Genomic DNA, 16,473 nt, shown 5'->3' on the forward strand with positions numbered 1-16,473 from the left:
CCTGACCCAATGCAGTTCCGCCAGCCCCCGCACCCACTGTAACCAGACGGCACGCACGTCGCTAATCGCGGTATCGTGAACTCCAAACCAAGGAATATCGGAAAACTATCACGGATGTTCGGAAACGTGCGTCTCGATAGGTGGGCTGCCAAGGTGCAGGATTAGGGCCTGGACGGGGAAGAGCGCAGATAGACACGGGGTGCAGCGTGAGAGCGGTGCGCCTGTTGACCATGTGTAGATGTATGTACTGTGTTTGGATTGGAAGCGTATTTAGGTGGTGAATTACAAGAGTATGCGGACAATATCGAGTATCAATAGTATCGCAGTGCGACCATCGCCATGCAAAGTCTGGGCATCTCTTCGCTCTAGTTGAGCAGCCCTGCTTATTTTCTTCTAAGGTATCGTCAAGCCGTTACTAAATGACTATGCAACTCCGAGAAATGCAAATGCATGCGGAGACAGCCAAAAAATCGTCATATTGGGGAAACGCCGATGTTGTTTTTCCGCCCATAAAGACCAAAACGTGCAAACCCCGGGGTATCGTGCGTTGGCGTGGAAACAAGTATCTGTACAGAGAAGCGGGTGAGGGTGGGGAGGATCGTGTTGAGGAAGGAGAGAGTGTCATGGGAAGCGTTTGGTGCTGCCGCTGATGCTCATCGATCGCTTCTTTTCGTGGTCGTCCTTTGGACCCGGAATGTACTGGTCCGGGGATGTTGGGGTGGTAACGGCTAAGGTGAGGAGAGTCGCGAGTTCAGCGGCGGCGGCGCCAATGGCGATGTAGAATGCGACTCCCTAGGCGATGTCAGTCGAGACCCCTCAGTTGCAGACAGTTTGGCTCACTTGTTCTTCGCAGACGGCGCGATACTGGTAGCGTCCATTGCTCAGGATGTGGCTGTTGCCGCAGGAATACCTGCCCAAGCTGGCTTTGCTGGCCCTGTCAAGTAACGAGAACTCTGCGATGGCCACGATCCAGAGGAGCACGCCGCAGCATCCACCGACGACGCGGTATACGCCTGCAGATCGGGTCGGTCTGCGAAAGGATCGCTTGAAGGACAAGGCGACGATGGTGACGGATGCGATGAAGCTGCCGAGGGCGACGGTGAAGAGAATCAGGGTCGGCCAGAGGTTGGTGCGGGCAGGCCAGGTCATGGGCAGCTCATTCTTGCGAAGGTCGATGTAGCGGTTGCCGCGGAAGATCTCGAGGGTGTGGCCGAGGAAGACGAGGACGGCGCCGCTGAGCACGATGACCAGCAGGCGGAGGGCGGAGCGCAGTCGACCGAGCCATTGCGCATGCCAGCTGGACAGCTGGAAAGGCATTGGCATGCGCACGGCGGCGAGGCGGGCGGCGAGCCTGGGCTGCTTGTTAGGCGTTTTGCAGCGAGCAATGTCCTCGGGCACGGAGTGCAGCGAGTGCAATTGCGGCCCTATCGGGCTTGATGCAATGTGGTCGGAGTAGATGGGCACGGCGGAGAGCGGGAGGCGGTCGTCGGAAGAGGTGAGGGTTCTTCGTCTCGCGGTCGCAACGTGAGGATGGCCCATCGGACGCTCATCCCCTACCAGCACTAGGGCTCCGCTAGCTCGACGGGCGACACGTTCGTCGTACCGTCGCTGCTGTCCCCGCGCCGTGATGAAGAGGCCGCACGAATCGGCAGCGTGCGCGGCGTCGCTGGGGCGATGTGTTGTTTCAGCGAGGCGTGGTGTCGATGGCGCGGCGGAGAAGGAGACGGAGGCCCATCGCAACGCGCAAGGGGTGCGTAGCCTTAAGACCAAAGAGGCTGGCAACCATGGCTGTGCCCGTGCGCCTGTACAGACGGGCGCGGCTTGCGCTGGCGATCGCGACGGGCCCGGTGCTAGCAGGCGCCTTGCTCACCTAAATCTGCACAGCATCAATATGCCGTGGACGACGAGCGCCGCAGACGCGTTGGATGCGTTGCTTGCAGTCTGGAGAGTCTGCAGTCTGCCTCCCACCGCGGCTGCCTCTGCGCCGACGCGGTGTCTTCCTTCGTCGAGGATGCGCTGCCAGAAGAGGCAGGCACCACCCGTGCGAACGCCTTGGCCGTTCGACTGGCTGCTGGCTAGACCGCGTTTCCAAACACCCGCCGCCCACGTGCATCTGCATCCGCTGTTCTCACTGGTGAAGTGCGTGCATTTCATGTATGCGGCGAACTGCTGCGTGTGCAGTCGATCCAAGTCCGCGTCGCACCGGCAGAAGAGCACTGCTAACTCCGCCGCTCGCAGCGTCCGCCGACATGCTCTTCCGCCGCCTATCACACCGCGCAGCGCACTCCAGCTCACTTGCGCAGTGACGTCTCCCCGTCTCGAGGCCCGCATTACGGGAGTGTCGCAGATCTACACCTGCATGGCTGACTTAAGCATCCCGCCCTCGCGCATGTCTTAAAATTAGACTGCACCGCCCGCCCACTAGGCAACTCTTACCTGCACTGTCTGGCACTCTCATAATTAAGTATCTCCAGGCGTGCAGCGTAGGCATACCAGAAGCATGCGCCCCGCATACCGCAGCAACACGGGCGTCTTCGACCCCACCTAAAACACTCCGTGCAAACTGGGATGGCTGCGCCCTGGACCCAGCCGCAAAACTTGGAATCTGGGAATCACAGAATAGCCTCACGTCATTCCCTCCATGTGCTGCCAAGAATGCAACCATAGTCACCGCCAATTTCTTTGGGCTGTTGCGGTCGCCCACCCGCACCACTCCACCGACGGCGACGCTACGGACAACCAACCTCATTGAACGAGCAAAAGCGCGCGTCATGCCAGTGTGATTTCGTCTAGATTTATGGTACCACTTTGCCTCAAAGTTCATGTAATTGCAGAATATTGCTGGACTTGTTGCATTGTAAAGTATTCTTTGACAGCTAACAGGTCGCTGCTACCACAAGAGCAAGCTAGGTTATCTTAGATCGTTAACCATGACGGAGTTTCATCTCCATCTTTTCAGCAACCATTGCACAACTTTACTACAGCATTAGTACTCATTTTTCGTACTACGTGCTGCTGTGGGACACCTCGCCAAAACCAATCGGCGAGGCATCAAACAGCTTCTAGTCGTTCCAGTGCTCTCGATGCACGCTGAGCATGCCTCGCTCTAAGACAACTTTGTTGCTAAGGCGTTCACTTGAGACAGCAGTCCCTTGTCCGCGCTTCCGGCGTTCTTCTGCACCTTTCCGAGCAAGTGTTCGACCGTCTGGCCGGGATCGGCAATGGCAACACCCTGCGCAGTCTTGATCCTTGCCACTTGGAAGGCTAAGAAGAACTTGGGCTCTTTTATCGCCAAATTGCCCCCTTCGCTGCGGATGCCAGCTTCTGTCGCCGTGTACAGATCCAAATTGGTCTGAAAGGTAGCAAGGTCGGTGGACGCGAGCGGGTCTGCAGTTGCGAACTTGTCGAGCGCGAATTGTAGAGGGGTAGAGGAGGATTTGGAAAAGTCGATATCGGAAAACGAGACGCCGTTGGTCGTTACGTCGGGCACGTTGCCGATGGTAGTACCAGTACCGCAGGTCACGGTGCTGGCGAGGGCATTGGCCGAGTCTGCAGTTTCCGCTGGCAGCGTGGTGGATCCGACAACGAAGCAGGCGTTCTGACGACGGGTCAAGGTGGTTGGAGCTGTCGTACATCATCAGCTGACGGTTGCAAAGGAGATGGACTCCTTAGACTTACCAGCCGTTGCTCCGAGGGCCAGAGCGGCAACAATGGCAACGAGGCTCTTTGGGGTATACATTTCAGTATTGACAAGGGATAGGACTGGATAGATATAAACAGTACAGCGACCAGCACAGAAAAAGATATGTATATAGAAGGTAAGGAGGTACGCTGCCAAATGAGCGAATATCGGAAGAAACAAAAGAAAGAACGATGGACTTGTTTATGCGTTTACCACAGAGACAGACGCTACATCTTATATGCATAGCATTAGACGCTGGTCCTGTCGCGCCGAGTGGCAGCCGTGAACCATTTCGACGATGGAGCCGAAGGGAGCGTTTCCAATGCGCGCTAAAGGGCCTGAGGGTGTCGCAGCGAAGCCTTGCAGCCTTGGCCAGCACCCAGCGCCGCTCTCGAGTTCATCTGCCACTGCAAAGACCCTGGAGTAGCTACCGCCTAGCTCGAAGCGTGTGTGGAAGATGGCCACTCGTTCCGAGGTACTTCTTCAGAAACGGAAAACTAAATATTTACATTAATTCAATAAGGTAGATCTTGAGATGTTGATGAACAGTGCAAATCGGATGTGGCGGCGATCTGGAGCGTCTCGGGTTGGGGTTCGACACAATGCGAAGTTGTCACAGACGTCGATCATACTCATGTAGGGGCTGAGACACCCGCAAAGCGCTATACTACATTCGGATATTCATGAAGCTTGACGGATAGCTAAAGCGAACCTCTACCTGCCTATTAAAGTTACTAACCTTCATAGTTGACCTCTCGCTGCCTTCATTGATATACGGTTTGTCCAATGCGAGGAGCAGGACATTACCGTGCCCGCCTGTGACGGCCTGCAAAAATGGTTCCAATTTCACACGTCTTGGGCAACCTTTGACACAGCAAATACTGTAAGCTGATACTCTTCAAGAGATGCTGATTACAACTTCATCTTCGCCAAGTTGGTCAGCATCTCTCGGCCCGTGATGACCGTCGTTCTCCACAAGGTGTAGAAGTCCAGAGTGCTTGTGAACGCTACGCAGAGTCAGCGCCAATCCGACGTGTACACCATCCGAGAAGTGTTCTCGTCCTTCTTAGCTTCAATTGAGACTTACTGTCCGCATATCCAAAGAATAACATGGGCGGAATCCACCCTCTAGCATACTCCAAGGCAAAGCAGGCCTCCTTCATCGCATACTGCTTCACCTCTCCCCTCTTCATCAAGTGCTGAGCCCCCTGCGGATATATCTCGGGCTCGAATGTACCCGCCTTCCACGCTAGTTGCTCGCCCTTCAATATCGTAAAGTAGTCATCCGCCGTGTGCCGCCCTGAGTGTCCCTCAGTCCCGATAGCTGTACCGAACACGATAAGATATTCGGTTATGGACGCATGAATGATAGTCATGGCTCCCATACAGCCGCCTGCGTTGTTGAAGACCCATTCTTCCTCGACGTTCACGTGGTTGGGGTGGGTTTTGGCGAGGTGTTCGACAATGTAGTCGACCACAGCGCGTGTATCGTTGCCGTGGGCCGCGATGGCGGATTTGGAAAGGGTGTGGAGCTCGGTCGGGTCGAAGACGTAGAACTTCTCGAGATGCGAGTCGAGCATGTACATTAGGGAGGAGATGGCGGCGACCAGTGCGCCAAGAAATGTGAGTGTGCGCATAGTTGCAATCGTGAATCAAAGATGACAAAAAAGAGTGAGAAGAGAAAACAGTGCACAAAGATTGACGTGAGATGCTGTGACGGTCGTCTTAATAAAAACTATAGCAATGTAAGATGGTCGTCCCGATGGATCGAAGAGGTTGATGTTGATTGGCTGGAACTGCTCCTTTCCGGCGCCGACAAGATCAGCTCACGGCGTGCGCGGGCTGCGTTGACATAGGGATGCGAATACACGCGGAGTTCCTTCTGGTCATAACCTTGTACCGCCTCCTTTTCAATTCCCATATGGCTGTTCGAATCATGTAGATCCTGAACAGAGCCTACAGATAGTCACTGCTCCTGAAAGGACGACTACCATGCGAAGGCGGTAGTTGCGGGTATGACCTTTTCGCAGTACTGCATTGATATGTCTACGGCCATAGCTCCTCCGCCTCTGTATTTTCATGATACGACCGTTTAGGGTATCGGTGCGTATAATGGCAGCAACGATCCTAGGGTGCTGCCGGATTGTGTGAGTAAAAGAAATGCGGAGACGATAGCCGCAGCATGTGCCAACTATTTTCAACCGCCGCATGAAGCATGTCAGCGTTGAAATTGATCAGGCAGCAAGAGGAGCCTAGCTTAGAAGATTGTTTTCTGGAGTGCGCGGTGTGTATTGCCTACACGGTCTGGCCTTCTGAGAAAATGAAGTACTTCAGAAGTGGAGTGACACCGAGCTAGTCGTCTGCATCATGTCCTTCGCGCAAAGCTTCCTACGGTAGACTACCCTCGCAAACAGGCGGCGGATGGTGTTGAGTAGTCGGTGTTTGGCGGGGTCATCCAAATCCGGCGGGTGTGATTGGGCGCAAGCTCAGCACGAGAGCTTTCAACCTGGTCCTCTCCTGACTGGCACGAGACAACGCGTGTTTATTTACAGCTGCCTACGTGTGAGCTTGCTTTCCGCTGCCAGGCGCCCGCCGCTGCCCTGCTCAACACACATTTACATTCTTGATTACGGCCGCCGTCTGTTTACGTGCGGCGACGCGCACCGTGCCTGTTCGAATTCCGCACGCTGAATCCGCGGTCCCCATCTCGGCGCTTTCGCGGCAGAGCGAGCCGTAAACTGGTCTGTGACGTATCGCTTCTCCGAGGTACGCTCGCGCCCGCACAAATTTTTCCTGATAGCATATTACCATCGACCCTGTACCCCGGCTGGCTGTAGCTCGTTTGCAGCTCTTGCTCCCACTGCTTGTGTGCTATTTGCTGAATCCGCCAGCTGTCTCCCGCTTTGCGCTGAAAGACCCTGTGCGTTGCCTTCTCCTGTGCCGGGTCCTTGGCACGCGCTATACTGCTTCCGGGTGTTCTGGTTCGGAGAGCTCCAGCTCGCGTCACTCAAAAGTACGATTATTGTGCTTCACTCACCGCGAGGAGCACTATTCACCCTCCTCACCTGAGGCGGCTCCTCACTTTTATTGTCCCTGCCGCTCTTGCACTCCTGAACTCCCCATGACCCGCACGCTTGCCAGTTGTTCTTTCCCCCTTGTTCACCGACATACCAAGTCTCGCGACCTCGCCTGAACACAACTGTCATCATGGCGCCCCGCAGATCGCGAGCCAACTCCCCCGAGTTCCCCATTCTGGAGGCCAATGCCTTGTATGCGGGGGATATCAAGGGCGATGGTGAGTGCGGCGTGCTAATTTTGACGCGTTTCCAAGCTGACGGCCCAAGGCAACTGCCTGTTCAATGCCCTTTCCGATCAGCTCTACGGCTCCCAAGACATGCACGAGGTACTTCGCACATACACCATCGAGCACATGAAGCAGCACTCGGGCTTCTACCGCCAGTACATGGCTGTGAACAACGTTCGCCGAAACCCCAAACGCAAGACGACCGCCGCCTTGTCCACGACCATCGAGCCTTCTGCTTATACCGAAGAGGAGCTGCAGAGGCAGTTCGAGCTCCATGTTGAGAAGATGGGCCAACCCGGCGAGTGGGCTGACAACATGGAAGTCTCGGCTTTTGCATCCGCCTTTCATGTTCATGTTCGCCTCTGGCAAGCTGACTTCACCATCCTCATCTCTCCGAGTTTCGACTACCAATATGAGGAGCCTGGGGCTGTTGATGACCGCCAGACCCTCCACATTGCTTATCACGTAAGTGCCTGTTGTAATGCCCTGCAATGCCCGGCTGACCATTTGCAGACCTGGGAGCACTACTCATCTGTCCGCAATAACGCTGGACCCCACACTGGCGTACCTGATGTCACAGTAGTCCCACTGCAGACATCCTTGCGGAAGCGCCCCAGCCCCAGTGTCTCGGGAAGTGATGAAGACGAGATCCCGCGTGCTCGGAAGCGTCGATCTCCTCTTCCGCTCTTCGACTCAGACTCAACACCTGAGGGTACGGAGAGCTCTTCCGACGAGTCCAACGGGCCGGTGCTATCGCAGACGCATCTTGATCTCCCTGACTCGGCACAAGCAGCGAAGCCACAAAAGCTTACCATCAAGCTGCGATGTCTGCGGACCACTGACTCCGTCGAACCTGGCGAGCCTGTCGAGCCTCTTACAGCTATCCCACCGCCCACAATCACCCCTCCCTCACCTCTACCGCCCCCACAAACACCACCACCTGCTGCTTCAGAGACACCCTCAGAACCTGCGCTTACCACGCCTTCCGCAACTACAACGACAGCGACGGCCGCATGAGACGATGATCTAAACTCATGTGCGTGACAGAAACACGCACCCTTACTCACGACGATACCCCATTAACCTATCTTGCATAGCTTAGGCGCATTTTGTTTTTCACTTGACCCTACGCTTTCGCGAGGGTTGTTCCTTCCAGTTGCATAGCATACGAGCATGGGACACGGTATTTGTATGGCCTAGGATCTCAGCTTTGACGATGGATTACACTGCATGACCGGTCAGGACGAGCAGGGCACCAAAGTGCTTGGGTCTTGCGTCCTTGAATCTGGCTTGGCGTTAGTGGCTTATTGATTGATTATTCTCTTCGCGATGACGAATACGGTGAAGAGACAGGTAGCAAATCTACTCTTCTGTTCTTGCCGGTTTATTGGTGCCATGTCTCATGCACCGTGTGATTATTTTGAACAACTTGTAGAGTGTTGTCCAGCTTGAACACGATGCACTCCTTCCGTACAGTAGACCTCCGTTGAACTTGCACATAGAGATGCATTCGTAGCTATAACGCCTGCCTCCCTCCCTACCATCCACCCGCTATCTCTCCGTGTATATTTCAACCCAGTCTTGACCTAAACGCCACTGCAATGCCGTGATAAATACAAGCTCGAAAGGATGCACGTGCGGACTCTGATCTCGCACGTAATTACGATTACACCGCGCCCTCAAATAGATCATCCTTCTCCGGCATCCTCTCCAGCGTCGGACTCAAGGGGCCTGTATCGATGTTCGGCGCTACAGCCCCTACGAGGCTTTTGCGATGGGCGCGTGGACTCGCATCCAGCGTCTCCGTCGCCTCCTCGACCAGCAAACTCTGCTCTGTTTCCCCAACCTCATCATCTTCACCAAGCCCGCGATTTGCAAGGCGCAGACCGAGGATCTGTTGCCGCAGCTCGTCGACGAAGTGCTGCATCTCGTCAAAGGGCAGGCGCACGGGCCCGCCTTGGAAAGTCTCTGTACGCGCACCGTAGAGTTGCAGCGCGGCTTCGAGGCATTTCTCTGCTTGCAGGGCTTTGTTTTGGCGGCGCCATTCTTCGGCAGCGAGGACGGCCCAGAACGCGGCTTTTCGGCGTCTCGAGCCTAGCTTCAGGACACCAAGACCAGGTCGAATGGAAAAGCACGCAGATATGCGCTCTGTGACCAAGGCGGCACCGATGGGTCCGACGAGATTCATCTCGAGGATGCGGGAGCCCCAGCGGGCGGCGTCATCAGTGGCGGAGGTGCCACGTAGGCGTAATAACTCCAAGGACAGGGCGAGGGTTCTCAAAGCATAGAACGGGGTTGCGGAACGTTGGCGGTCAGTGTAGCTGTAGGTCGCTGATCGAATCCATTCGTCGATCTTCTCGGTGCGTATCTTAGCTGTGAGTGCGGCGGGGGAGAGGAGTGCAGAAAGAGCAGCCATTTCTGCGGCGCCTGCATAGTGTTGCCATGCTTTGTCATTGTTGTAATCCGTGCATAGGATCTCGTATGTACTGAGCGCCAATTTGGTATCCCGCAGCATGAAGCAGTAGTCAGCGAGCCTTCGCATCAGTGCTTCAGGAGCGTCTGGGCGATAGAAGCCTCCAACAGAGTCATAGTTGGAATTCGACGAGGTAATCGTAGACGTGGAGCTTGAGCGTGAGGAGCCAAACGTGGTCCAGCGTTTTGAGAGCGACATGAAGCGACCAGACAGACCACGACGACGGGCGAGTATTTGTTCGTTCCATTGGTGGATGTTACGCTCCATGTGCGGTACCATGGACTGAGCGACAAGCTCGCGAACGAAGGTTTTAATTGCAGTGACGTCTGAGTCGGGAATGTAGGGGGTAGGGTCGGTGAACTCGTCGGCGTTTTCTATAGTGGATTGTAAGCATCTCGGAAACACCATGGGTTGACCGGGAAGGCATACCTTGCTTTTGGATTTCTGACAGCTCCTCCGACGCGGACAACCATTCGCATCTCGGTAACCGTACGGCATCGTCGTCGGATGATATACATTGTTGGCCTTTCAGTCGCAATAGGTGGCAGTTGAGTCCAAAATGTCTCTTCATAGCATCAAATGTTGTGTTCGATTTCGCGATATCGCCAGTCTCCTCTTCGTGGATGAAGACATAGTACCGCAAAAACAATCCATCGACCCACTGCGGAACACGGAGGTCGCCCTGATGCTGTCTGTTGTACAGATCTCGAAGTTCTTCCACTGGGGTTGCGCTTCGTGAACTGGTCGCAATGACTCCTACAACTGGATGCGCGAAGGTCTCGTGAGGGACCATGGGGAGGCCCGACAGTAGCCGCCGCATGTATAAGGTGTAGAAGGGGGATCTGCCACTTTCCTGGGCAGCTGGTTCGCCTTGGTTCAGGTAGTCTGGCACCGAACCCTGAGCGCTGAATTCGGAGTACTGTAAATGACGCTCCACCAGTTCCTCGACCTGTGCAACATCGCCGCCCACGGGTCGTGGTCGCATTGGAGTGGCTTCCAGCGCGGGAGGACGACCCAAAACCTGGTCCATGCCGACGAAGCGCACACCAAAGTCCTCATAGCTCTTGCTGGCCCCGACGCTGTCCCGTATCGTGACCTTGCCAGATAGCGACTCGCCAAACGGTCGCAGGAGCTGTAGCAGTCCACCATCCAGTCCTTTGCCACGTATCAAGTCCTCTGTGTCCTTGTCGGCCACAACCACGACATGCGGCGCATAGGCCTGTTGTATGAGAGTCCGGTGCTCGTCTGACACGCCGGGCCGCAAGCTGCCCGGCGTGCCTGTGCCATTCTGCCGCGAGCCAGGAGAGAGGATGGAGCCAGGGCCTGCAGAGGGGGTCGGCGTCGCGGTGCCCGAGCTGGGCCGCGACGTGGATGTCAAGGCGGTGGACTCAAACAGCTTGTGCAGCGACGGGTTCGACGTCCGGAATGGCAGAGATGCGAGGGAGGAGGCGGGCGATGCTCGCTGCTTGGGCAGCACTATCGACGTATCCAGGTCGGCTGGATACTTGGGCGGCTTCGGCGTGGCATCTTGGATGGGCGTCATGGGTGGCTCGGGCGGGGCGCCCACGAGGTTGAGGTTGCGCGCACAAGTTCTGGGGGCGCCGGCATGTATGCTGGCACTGCGCGATCGTGTCCGGCGGGCGGCAACGGGCTACAAGGCGCAGGGCTGCGTTTGAGACTCGGTTTGTGCTGGCGAGAGGTGACGATGACCGCTGCGGCCGCTACGCATCCTGAGTGGACAGGACGGGCACACCTCCACCACAGACCCCAAGCCCACCCGCCGCACGACACACGCTCCTTTGGCCTGCACTGCCCTCCTAGAGCACTGTTCCGACGCGTTGCCTTCACGTCTGAGCCGTGCTTTGTCGCCAGGACCACCCGTCTTGACTCACCCGCATGTCATTGATGAGTCGTGCCTTCCGTGTTTGTTCATCACGAGGAATTCCTTACTATACTACACCCCACCGGCTCTCACCTTCACCACAACGACTCTTTCTGCGCCCAATTGCTCAAAGTTGTCTTGCCAGCTCACGTCCACTTCGTTCATTCTTTCGCATGCCTGCGGAAAGGCTACCTTCACCCTATCCACAAGAAGAGCCTGTCGCCAAACGGCGGAAGACCGGACCTTCTGGGCCTCGCGTCACAAGATCATACAGCGGCATGTCGTCTCGGCCGGAGGCAGATCCAACCACGCTGGAGCTGACCGACGAGGAGACGAAGCTCCGCAATCTGCTCCTTGCGGTTGCGGCCTACATTGACCAGACTCCTGCCGCCGAGAGTGCTGGAGTATCTGTCCCCGAAGGTGTCGCGCAAGAGAAGACTGTGTTGCGATGGACGGGCGGTTGGGTTCGCGACAAGCTACTAGGTGTGCGTAGCCACGATGTCGATGTCGCCATCAACAATATGACCGGCGAGCACTTTGGCTTGAAGATGCTTGAATATCTCAAAGTCCCGGGCAACCTCGAAAAGCACGGCTTCGGGGCAGATGAGAGCAGCAAGATTATCTCTGGACTACACACCATCAAAGCCAATCCAGAAGCCTCTAAGAACCTGGAAACAGCCACCATTAAGGTCATGGGCATTGACCTCGACCTTGTCAATCTTCGCAAAGAGACGTACGATGAAGTTAGTCGAAACCCGCAGATGGAATTTGGAACCGCAGAGGAGGACGCCATGCGACGAGACGCTACTGTGAATGCCATGTTCTACAACTTGAACACACAACAGGTTGAGGACTTTACGGGCCGTGGTTTCGACGACATGGCAGCAAAAATCATACGCACTCCTTTGGAACCCTATCAAACCTTCAAAGATGATCCCCTGCGAGTGCTCAGGCTAATTCGCTTCGCGAGTCGACTCGACTACACTCTCGAACCGGAGACCGCAAAGGCTATGGCAAATAAGGATATTCAAGAAGCTCTCAAGATCAAGATCAAACGCGAGAGAGTAGGAATCGAGATGGAGAAGATGCTCAGGGGGCCGGACCCCGGCATGGCCCTGCGACTCATCGACGAGGCAGGTCTTCACGATACCATCTTTACCGATCCAACCCGAAAGCTGGAGTTCCAACCTGATGTCCAACACTACCGGAAAGGCTATAAGTTTATGACCGAATGGATCAACGAACGGGAAGGCTCAAAATACCCGGTGATTCCTCAGACGCTGCTAAGCACCCGTGATGCAGAGTCTGACGAAGAGTATTTGGCGTGGGTCTGCGCCGCAGTGTTATCGTGGGCCGACGCTCCCAAGCTTCCGCCTCCGAAGAAGAACAGACAACCTCTCTACGCGGCTTCCCTCGTGGCCCAGGAAGGCCTGAAAGCCCCTAATCGAGTATGCGATGTTCTCACAGCTTCCTTGAACAATTATGAGGCTGTCAGTCAATTGGTTGGAGAGTGCCAAAAGCGACTCCCCGAAGAGGATCCTTCGTCACCAGCTCAGAGGGAAAAGATAGGAATGGCGCTACGAAACTGGGGTCGCACATGGAGGTCACAAGTTCTCTTTGCGCTGCTGCACGAAATCGTACATGGCGAGCGTTCGACGGAAGGTACATTTGGGCTACACGCACTACAATCTGGTCTGGCTAACTGATTCAGATGTTCTTCGCCAATATGCCAACTTCCTTGCCCTCGTCACCGACCTGGATCTTCTGGATGTTATCAATCTAAAACCTCTCGTGAAGGGCACCGATCTGGCCAAGGCTCTCGACGTCAAACCCGGCCCGTGGATGAAGGACGCTCTTGATGTCGTCTTAGCCTGGCAGTTGCGTAATCCTTCCGTGACGGACCCAGCCAATGCGATAGAGGAAGTGAAAAAGACTAGCAAAAGTGAGCTACCCTCTCGACTCATGTTCCACTTCCTGACGCTTACGATCCGCCCTCTTTTCTCGCAGACTAAGACAGATGTTATTGGAGACGCTCCAGCACCTTGGAAGATGCGTGAGAACAAGTCCTTTCTAGATTTGCTGCATTGGTGCATAAAAACGGTTGACGAGAAAGATCTGCGAGAGTGCTTCAGGTTAATAAGGCCGCCAATTTTCCGGATGCTGGAGGACGGTAATCTCGAATGGAAAGCCAAAGCGTGCCAGGTCATTACCCAGCTGGCGAAGAAAGCACCAGAGAATATCAAGGAAGAGTGTCGGAATCTATTCTCTGAAGATGTGTTTGGTTGCTTCAACTACCTTCCTACTTTGACCCCAGCACCAGAGGCTGCGGGCCTGCTGGAGCATGTGTATCCTGCTTTGATCTCGTTCGTGCCTGTAGCGGAAGAAAGAATTGCAGCTCAGGAGAGGCAGGCCGTTGCCTCAAGGGGAGAAGCGCGTACTAATAGTTTTGTACTGAGCGAGAAGGACATCCGGTTTCTCGATAAGGTCGTTCGGCAAGGCGTCATAGCAGTCCTGCAACACGCCCCAACTCCAACGACTTATCCTGAACTCACGACCCTCGTTCTGCGCAACCTAATCTGTCTCATCGTTGCAGAGGAGATCGAGTGGGTAAAGCACGCCAACGATATACTTCCAATGCTTCACGACATACTCCGCGACAAGATAAGTCCCACGCATCCCGACCTGCCACAAGCGGCAGCCAAATGTCTCAGTATATGCATCGCCAAGGGATGGCCTCGCATGGGTAAGTGTTCCCCCAGGTCTCCTTTCCCGTTCTTTACAGCTGACCGTGATCCTGCCTTAGATACGAAGCGCTTGCAGGAGGTTTACCTTTCCACCGCTACAGCTTGGGTCAATTGCTCGGAATACGACACAAATTTAGAAGGCTTAGAGGGGCTGAGACATGATTTAAAAATTACGACGTTGTATTTAGATAATGTTTCTAACAGGGATGGTATCGACATCGACACAGCAAGTTGGTGGACTGGAGAGAAAGAGAGGGCTAGGAAGGAGAACGCGTCTTGGAAAGATATGCTGGAGTCTTGTAGCACATGAGACCAGAGTGCAAGCAGGACTGCATGCGTGACACGCACCACCAAAAATATATCACTTTTGCCACTCGTCATGCTTTAGGATGCACTTTACCCTCTCGAATTGTCATCTAGTGATTTTGACGTTTCCCACAGACAGTTGTCGGGGGCCGCGCTTGTCAAACTAGGAATCCTACTGCCCAACTAGTGCGTCATTACGCCCCGGTACGGCAATAACGGCAAATAAGCTTACCCATTCTAGGTTGCCTTCTCACTAGCAAGGAATCCGTTTGACGAGAACGGACCACTTGAATAAGATCGTCGTCTAATCCAACGAAGTATGAGACCTTTCCGTTAGTTGCTATGACGGGAGCCAAGGAAGGCTCAGTCGGGTTCATACGAGGATATCCACCGCAACAGGAGGTCCAAAGATGCTTGATCCTTAATAAGCTTACTATTCGAGTCGATAGAATTGCTACAATTTCTCCCAAGGCCTAGCGGCGTAGACCTTGGAAAATGCGGACGTCTCTTCCCTCTATAATACTGCTCCTCGCAGCATCATCTATATTTGCGGCACAAGCACAAAACACCACTAACACAACTTCAACACCAGAGACCTGTGGCGGAGATATAGACTGGCTCAACACAGGGAACAGCTCTGCGAACTCGACCGGCCAGGTCGAATTCAGATGGACCGACAACAGCGACTCCGAGCGCCCTACCTCGGACCTTTGGTACCTGTCCGTCACGGTCAACGACACATTGCGTAGAGGCGATGTCAGAACATCGGCATCCAACGGTGGCATCGAGCTACGCGGCTACGTTAGTGTGCCCGACGACGTCAAGAACGCGAGCCTCTGCCTGTACCAGTTCAGCAGCGCAAACGTGACGCTGGACGACAGCATCGACGATGGCCTCGATTCCTGCGGCGGCATCGTAAGCGAAGAGTGCAAGGACTTCATCAAGGACAACTTCCTGCACGAGATCCAGCCGTCCGGATGTCCGCTGTACCGGAAGGCCGGCACCGAGGGGGCTGATACCTTCAGGAAAGCGTGTCCGAACTTGGCTGATTCCGCTGCCGGTAAGTTGAGACACTTCCCCTTCCAAACTGCCGTGACCTGGCTTTCGTCGCTACGTCTGTTCTCACAATCAGGACGTGCTGACATCGCTGCGAAGTCTATTACAAGGACGTGTCGAACACCACCTGCGCCACCACCGACATTCCCAGCGTCAACATCCCGGAGGGCTATCACTCCCTGCGTAGTGCTTCCATGTCTAGCCCTTTTTCCGACTACAATTATCGGCCGAACATGACAGAGGCGTACGATCTGCTCGTTCGTCAGACGGTACCGTACGTTCTGCATAGCAGGTTCGAAGATCCGGACTCAAATTCAATGAAGGTGTTGACTAGGTTTATCTGTGTGGCGCCAAACCGGACGGTGGAAGGGAGTCGTGCTGTGCCGGACGGCAAGGCGCCTTGGGAGGAGAGCAAGGGGGTTGGTTTGGCTGCAGGGAGGATGGCGGTGGTGATGACAAGTATCATAGGAGCGGTGCTCATGATATAGAATAGAATGGGCAAAGCCAGATTTGTAGCATGGTCAATCCTGTGTCTAATCAGCGCTCAATGCTTTGATCCGGCCCCACACAAATATGGTTACCAGTCGTGTCTAACCGTGTGTTTCCCGGTAGCATAATCAACGTCCCTATAGCTCACCTTGGGGTAATTCAACCCTCTCGGACTATTACTACGCGTCGGTAATTTTTGGGAGATGTTATCCTTGCAAAAGTTGTCCCAAGGTAACTCAACGTGTCCTAACCACCCGTTATACACTGCTAGCGTTCGATATATCAGATCTTTGTAAACCTCATCCCGGGGCTACTCAACGCTCTCGAACGACTACCGTCCGTCAATGACAGTGGGGGTCTTGTATCTCAGCAAACCTCGTCCTAGATCAACTCAAAACTGTGAAGCCCCACACACTGTTTAGCTGTGACTTGGGTAAACATGATCTGAGTGCCCATCACCCTAGGACAACTTGATTAGAATTTGTAGCTAGATTTGATGAATGCATTAAGTAACTTTTCCATGAACTTTGACCTGTC

At 54.7% G+C, this 16,473-nt stretch overlaps 7 protein-coding genes across 7 annotated transcripts; 3 read left to right on the forward strand and 4 right to left on the reverse strand.

The window, feature by feature from the left end:
* Positions 1-621: 621 nt before the first annotated feature.
* CC84DRAFT_1084605 (uncharacterized protein) lies at positions 622-1,317 on the reverse strand (the record flags this gene model as incomplete). Its single annotated transcript, XM_018174061.1, has 2 exons — positions 622-792; positions 841-1,317. 2 exons carry the CDS (start codon positions 1,315-1,317, stop codon positions 622-624), a joined length of 648 nt encoding a protein of 215 aa, XP_018040415.1.
* Positions 1,318-3,106: 1,789 nt separating this feature from the next.
* Positions 3,107-3,739, reverse strand: CC84DRAFT_1172528 (uncharacterized protein; the record flags this gene model as incomplete). Its single annotated transcript, XM_018179987.1, has 2 exons — positions 3,107-3,624; positions 3,679-3,739. 2 exons carry the CDS (start codon positions 3,737-3,739, stop codon positions 3,107-3,109), a joined length of 579 nt encoding a protein of 192 aa, XP_018040416.1.
* A 564-nt stretch (positions 3,740-4,303) lies between these two features.
* CC84DRAFT_1138215 (C-8 sterol isomerase) lies at positions 4,304-5,364 on the reverse strand. Its single transcript, XM_018176184.1, has 2 exons — positions 4,770-5,364; positions 4,304-4,689 (listed from the first exon to the last, which is right to left on the reverse strand). The coding sequence occupies exons 1-2, from the start codon at positions 5,317-5,319 to the stop codon at positions 4,595-4,597; spliced, it is 645 nt and encodes a 214-aa protein (XP_018040417.1). The 5' UTR covers positions 5,320-5,364; the 3' UTR covers positions 4,304-4,594.
* A 1,148-nt stretch (positions 5,365-6,512) lies between these two features.
* On the forward strand, positions 6,513-8,344 carry CC84DRAFT_1161061 (OTU-domain-containing protein). The gene is made up of 3 exons (XM_018177643.1): positions 6,513-6,977; positions 7,027-7,451; positions 7,500-8,344. The coding sequence occupies exons 1-3, from the start codon at positions 6,890-6,892 to the stop codon at positions 8,001-8,003; spliced, it is 1,017 nt and encodes a 338-aa protein (XP_018040418.1). The 5' UTR covers positions 6,513-6,889; the 3' UTR covers positions 8,004-8,344.
* A 153-nt stretch (positions 8,345-8,497) lies between these two features.
* On the reverse strand, positions 8,498-11,151 carry CC84DRAFT_1111962 (uncharacterized protein). Its single transcript, XM_018175304.1, has 2 exons — positions 9,889-11,151; positions 8,498-9,833 (listed from the first exon to the last, which is right to left on the reverse strand). Exons 1-2 carry the CDS (start codon positions 11,000-11,002, stop codon positions 8,653-8,655), a joined length of 2,295 nt encoding a protein of 764 aa, XP_018040419.1. The 5' UTR covers positions 11,003-11,151; the 3' UTR covers positions 8,498-8,652.
* A 74-nt stretch (positions 11,152-11,225) lies between these two features.
* Positions 11,226-14,462, forward strand: CC84DRAFT_1111963 (poly A polymerase C-terminal region-like protein). Its single transcript, XM_018175305.1, has 3 exons — positions 11,226-13,003; positions 13,053-14,084; positions 14,145-14,462. Exons 1-3 carry the CDS (start codon positions 11,356-11,358, stop codon positions 14,393-14,395), a joined length of 2,931 nt encoding a protein of 976 aa, XP_018040420.1. The 5' UTR covers positions 11,226-11,355; the 3' UTR covers positions 14,396-14,462.
* A 259-nt stretch (positions 14,463-14,721) lies between these two features.
* On the forward strand, positions 14,722-15,935 carry CC84DRAFT_1138226 (uncharacterized protein; the record flags this gene model as incomplete). Its single annotated transcript, XM_018176185.1, has 2 exons — positions 14,722-15,451; positions 15,547-15,935. The coding sequence occupies exons 1-2, from the start codon at positions 14,887-14,889 to the stop codon at positions 15,933-15,935; spliced, it is 954 nt and encodes a 317-aa protein (XP_018040421.1). The 5' UTR covers positions 14,722-14,886.
* Positions 15,936-16,473: the final 538 nt, after the last annotated feature.

Source organism: Paraphaeosphaeria sporulosa (assembly GCF_001642045.1).
Source record: "Paraphaeosphaeria sporulosa strain AP3s5-JAC2a unplaced genomic scaffold CC84scaffold_2, whole genome shotgun sequence".
Classification (NCBI taxonomy): Eukaryota; Fungi; Ascomycota; class Dothideomycetes; order Pleosporales; family Didymosphaeriaceae; genus Paraphaeosphaeria; species Paraphaeosphaeria sporulosa.

Bases quoted from the DNA above. Each gene is read 5' to 3' on its own strand.
- CC84DRAFT_1138215 (XM_018176184.1), bottom strand. From the start codon at position 5,319: ATGCGCACACTCACATTTCTTGGCGCACTGGTCGCCGCCATCTCCTCC. The intron at 4,690-4,769 runs GTAAGTCTCAAT...GACTCTGCGTAG, and splicing joins ATTCTTTGGATATGCGGACA to CGTTCACAAGCACTCTGGAC.
- CC84DRAFT_1161061 (XM_018177643.1), top strand. From the start codon at position 6,890: ATGGCGCCCCGCAGATCGCGAGCCAACTCCCCCGAGTTCCCCATTCTG. The intron at 6,978-7,026 runs GTGAGTGCGGCG...TGACGGCCCAAG, and splicing joins GGGGGATATCAAGGGCGATG to GCAACTGCCTGTTCAATGCC. The intron at 7,452-7,499 runs GTAAGTGCCTGT...GACCATTTGCAG, and splicing joins CCCTCCACATTGCTTATCAC to ACCTGGGAGCACTACTCATC.
- CC84DRAFT_1111962 (XM_018175304.1), bottom strand. From the start codon at position 11,002: ATGACGCCCATCCAAGATGCCACGCCGAAGCCGCCCAAGTATCCAGCC. The intron at 9,834-9,888 runs GTATGCCTTCCC...AATCCACTATAG, and splicing joins GTCAGAAATCCAAAAGCAAG to AAAACGCCGACGAGTTCACC.
- CC84DRAFT_1111963 (XM_018175305.1), top strand. From the start codon at position 11,356: ATGTCATTGATGAGTCGTGCCTTCCGTGTTTGTTCATCACGAGGAATT. The intron at 13,004-13,052 runs GTACATTTGGGC...TAACTGATTCAG, and splicing joins TGGCGAGCGTTCGACGGAAG to ATGTTCTTCGCCAATATGCC. The intron at 14,085-14,144 runs GTAAGTGTTCCC...ATCCTGCCTTAG, and splicing joins CAAGGGATGGCCTCGCATGG to ATACGAAGCGCTTGCAGGAG.